This window comes from Microtus pennsylvanicus, chromosome X (genome assembly GCF_037038515.1).
Source record: "Microtus pennsylvanicus isolate mMicPen1 chromosome X, mMicPen1.hap1, whole genome shotgun sequence".
Classification (NCBI taxonomy): domain Eukaryota; kingdom Metazoa; phylum Chordata; class Mammalia; order Rodentia; family Cricetidae; genus Microtus; species Microtus pennsylvanicus.
Window position 1 is genome coordinate 122,184,519 of NC_134601.1, and position 4,905 is coordinate 122,189,423.

At 44.8% G+C, this 4,905-nt stretch overlaps 1 protein-coding gene across 1 annotated transcript; it reads right to left on the bottom strand.

The window, feature by feature from the left end:
- Positions 1 to 1,650: 1,650 nt before the first annotated feature.
- Positions 1,651 to 3,093, bottom strand: LOC142840515 (stabilizer of axonemal microtubules 1-like). The gene has a single exon (XM_075956998.1). The coding sequence runs from the start codon at positions 3,091 to 3,093 to the stop codon at positions 1,651 to 1,653; it is 1,443 nt and encodes a 480-aa protein (XP_075813113.1).
- Between the last annotated feature and the right edge of the window lie 1,812 nt (positions 3,094 to 4,905).

Genomic DNA, 4,905 nt, shown 5'->3' on the forward strand with positions numbered 1-4,905 from the left:
GAAGGACCAATATGGCGGCCGGCCGGGGCGGGGCCGAAGCGGAGAGGCGAGGCCTGAGCAGTGGGGCGACGGGGCGGGGCCTGAGTCGGCGGGGCGGGGCCTGGAGTGGTAGAACAGGACCCGGCTCGGGGGCGGGGCCTGCGTCTGTGGGCGGGGCCAGGAGCTGAGGGGTGGGGCCAGAGGCTGGGAGACTGAACCCTGAGGCAAAGACCCTGATGCCGGTCCGGGAATGTGAGGACAAAGAAGACTTGGAGCCAGAAAGTCTGAAGTCTGCTCTCCCAACAGACTTCTTTGCAAAATCGCAGTTTTCCTTTGTGCCAGCTGCTGCTCTGGTCTTCTGCCTGCATTTCTTCTACCCTGTTCACGAAGTAATAGCTACTTTTAAGTTTAAAGTAGAAAGCGATCATACAAGCACAATGGCATAACAGTATTGCACTATTAAAAATGTGCAAATGAGCAACGAACAGGGAAATGAAAAAAGAATATGTTTGGGAGATTATAGAAAAATAAAAGTTTTTCTAAGTTTTTTAGGTTTATGTTTTCTCCTCCCTTTATTCCAAGTTCCTTTCTACCACTGCCCCCCCATCCAGATCAATCCCTTCTGTTTCTCATTAGAAAACAAACAGTCTTCTAAGGAATAAAAATATAATACAGCAAATCTAACACATTGAAATAGGACAAAAGAAAAGGAAATAACCCAAGAAAAACGTAAGAAATAAATATTAACTCCACTAGTTTACACACCCAGTAATCCCATAAAAACACAACTGGAAGCCATGATATATACACAAAGACCCTGTAAAAAAAGAGAAACATGAATAAGTAAATAAAATATACAAGTGAAATTTAAAAATTTTACCACATACAGCTTAGTAATTTTTACTTTTTGCTAATTTATCTACACCAAAGCTAATGTATTAGTGGGCTAGGCATTACTTTTATGCATATTTTATGAGTTTTTTTCTATTTTCAGTAAGGAATACAAAAACATCTATACATTCTCAGTATTCCAAACCAAAGCAGTACTTGTGTAGTTTGCCTAGAAACTAAAGTGAGCATATTTCTTGCAGTAATACAAATACTAAGATACATTTTAAGTTGGATAATTTCACTATGTAAGTACCAGAAATCTGATCAGCCTAAGAAGGAATTAAAGGGCTTAGGGTATAATTCGGTAGTCAAGTATTTGCGTAGAATGTATCAATGTCTGGTTTTAATCCACACACTACGAAAAATTTTAAAGAATTAAAAAACAAAAATGAATCATCACACCATTTTACTTTTTCCCCAGCATAAATTTTATTATTGACACTTCAAGCTTTTTAAATGATCACATTAACAAAATACACCTAGATCAGAGAAATATTTTCTTGAGACCAGCTTTGATTTCATAAGCACAAAGCAAGGGGCATTGGTGGGGCTAGGGAGGTACAAAACAGGAAGGATTAAGAGGAGTCAATCAGCTGGTAATTCCATGCTATTTTTTAGGTGATTCTTATTTCTTTCAAATATCCTGAAGTTGACGATAAAGTTTGTTGTCTTGTTTACATTGTTGTTTTCATTTTGGGGAATTCTTTTGTGTCCAATTAATAATCCTCAGTTGTTTGCTTTTAATAAACTGTGCAAATTCAATTGCTAAACAACCATTTCTCAATGGCAGGCTGGGACTGCCATCTCTCTCTGGTTAGGGCATTCCGCATCACCAAAGCCACGATGGTTGCTCTGTTGAGAAGCAGGCCTGTAAATTCTATGCCCAACAGCATCCACCTCCTCAAAGATGTAGCCAGGGGGTTCAGAATATGAAGCTGGGCACCTTTGAATTTCCTTCGGAGTAAAACTGGTAGAATAGGTGGTCTGGCCTGCTACCGGGATGTTTACACGAGGGCTGGACCAGGAAGGGCCGGACCAGGAAGGCTTGCAGCTTTTGGTATTGACAGGTGTATGGGCCACATAGTGGGCGCGATTGGTGGTCATGTAATCCATAGGCTCATTAGAGAATTTCAGCGGGGGAGGAGGTTTGAACGGCTCTCTGCGGACGTTGGCCCACTGTTTGTAATCCTCTTTGGTGGTGGTGGAGCCTTCAAAGCGGTCGCTCTTCTTTATGTGGTAGACTGGCCAGCAGGGCTGGGCAGGAATACCATTAGTGCACTTGAAGTCAGCTTGCGAAGTTGTCAGAAGATCCATCTTCCCTTCAGGTGGGATATAAGGGATAGGCTCTTTGGGGACTATTTGCTGTGTTGGCCAAGCTTGGAATTTATCTCGAAATTCGGTGTTGGTTGGAAAAGGTATGTCTAGCCCAGAGTACTTGGACACAGGTTTCCAGCTCTTCGCAGGCTCCCCCATCAAACCCTTGTAAGAATCTTTGTGGGTGGTAAGGCCGTCAAAAGGGATTTCACATGGTTTATACTTCTCCGTCTCGTACACATGCCGTTTCTCCAAAGGATGGGCCACATAGGTCGATTTGTAGCTTGACATATTCTCCAGGGGAGCATTACAGAGCTTTGGCACATTTGGGGGTTTGTAATTCACCGTATCCACCAGATCTTTTATGGGGTAATCGTCCTGGTGTGTGGTTCTATGATCGAACCTACAGGACGAAGGACGGTATGTTTCCTGTGGACGAAATGGAGGTCTCCTTTGCTGGTTCCAAGGTAAATAATGGGCTTTGTACGTAGGCACACTCTCCATTTTGTCGGTACACGGCTGTCTGTTGTCTCGAGGTTTGATGGGGCTCACTCGACTGGCAGGATGGTAGTTGTAGTGTTGGTTATACGTTGTGAGGAAATCCATTTCATCTTGGCAGGGAGTGAACTTTTCGGGAGGATGGTGTTTCACCGATAAGATGTTGTGACCCCCAAAGTCTTTCTTTGTTGTAGACAGGCCTTCCATTGGTATAGTTCCTTTCTGGTACTCCACCTTAGGTTTGAAGGACTCTCGGGGCATGTAAGATTGATAGGTAGGATACTTCTCGGTATATTCGGAGAAAAAACATGGTTTCTCTGTCTTCTCATAAATCTTGGTGGCGGGATGTGGGCAATGATGCTTGCCACAGGAGCAAAGGTCGCAGATGCACTTTCTGTTTATGAGTGCCATTCTCCTGACATCACCTCACATCATATCTCCGGGCATGAGCCTCTACAGGGTCCCCCAACCGGCCTGGTGGGAAGACCGCCAAGCTTCAAGAGGCTTGGCAGAAAGAGGTATCTTCTTGAAAGAAAACAAGCGGCCTGCTGGCACAGTTCGCTAGCCCTGTTTCCTTCCCAAAGTTTGCCTTGCGCGAGCACGAGCGAGAACCACACCCTGCGGTTTGAAAGGCTCCCTCCCGCTGCTCAGCACCTGGCGGCGTAGCCTCTGCTGCGACCAGGACCAAACAGCTGAGTGGCTGACCTGGTCCCCTAAGGCCTCCGGAAGCCACGGGGCCCAGACTGGGGGTCCTCTGTGACGTCTCCGAGTACTGAAGGGGTGGCAGTGCTGTCACAAGGTCTTCTTATGAGGTCAGAATTTTCATTACCTCACTGGCAGGCCCTTGACAGGAGTTTCCCCGCATTGGCTCTTGAAGAAAGATGGAAGACGGGCTGGCTGAATTTGGAGAGCTCGGGAGCTCTCAAGTTAGTAAATGCATAATCACATGTAAAAAATACACTGCCAGCACACTGGGTGGCACTTTCTATCAAGCATGGTCCACCTTCTTATGGAAACTCACTCCTTGACATCCATTTACCTGGCTTTCAATACAGGTCCCAATTCCTTTTGCTTCAGGTGTCTGTTGTCTGTTGCAATTCCTTGTATTATTTTTAGTCTGCGTTTCATCAATGAGCAAAGTTTAGAATTTCCAGTGTGGAGCTAATAGGATTAAATGAAAGTTCTGACCCTCAACCATTATTGAACATTCCCTTGTATGCGGATCCCCCAAATTCCATAGAATAGTTGATAGTGGTTGACAACTAGGGAGTTAAAAGTCACTCATATGCGTGCTCTGTCAGCTTATCCGTTGTCCAAAACCAGAAAGCCTGGCGTGAGGGGCCAACACAGCTTGCACCTCCCACAGGTTTGAGTAAGCACCCCACCGTTCCAAAGCCTTCCAGGGCCTGCAGCATAGACATACTCACTTCCCTTGAAGTGAGTTTTAGATTTGCAGGAAGTGAACAGTCAATCCTCATTAATACTTACTTGTTCGACAAAGCCCCCATTATGCTAAGTGCTTATCTGAGGACAGAGCAATAAAGGGACACAGAAGAAATTGGGGGTGGGCCATGCGCCCAGCACCATCTTTCCTTTGAGAGGACTCAAAGTCTATACAGTTCGGCTGGCTTTAGTTTGGTGAATAAACTAAATGCAGTCCTTTTCCTAGGAACGCTTAAAAAGGAGAGGAGGAGACACAGCGAGCAGTTCAGCAAATGTGTAGCTACAGATAAGACTGAGGGCCTTGGAGGAAATAAATAAGATGCAATAGGTGGTCATGCAAGGCAATGACACTAGAGAAGGCATGCATGAGGGGTGACTCCTTTTGGAGCCCTGAGGATGAGCAAGCAACAATAAAAAGGGCTCTGGGAAGAGAGCTACAAGTGAAGTATATAGTATAAAGCAGTTTCCCAAGAACCTGGGCCATAGCAATCCTAAATGAGAAAGTGTGCAAACTATCACTGAAGCCTCTTGACTGATGACAACTTAGATTGCCCAGGAAGGTCAAAGTCCTCTGTTCAATACCGACCGCTGCCCTCTCCCCAACTGGCAGAATGGAACAACATTAAAATTCATAAATGAAATGAAGACTTTTATCCCATTGCTGATTTACCGATGAGTATTAGTCATAAACTGAACTTATTCTTAGAAGGGAGATTGCTACCTAAATGTTGTGGTTACAATTACAAAAGAAGGATATTGGGTGTAATTGCATTTGAGTAT

Bases quoted from the DNA above. Each gene is read 5' to 3' on its own strand.
- LOC142840515 (XM_075956998.1), bottom strand. From the start codon at position 3,093: ATGGCACTCATAAACAGAAAGTGCATCTGCGACCTTTGCTCCTGTGGC.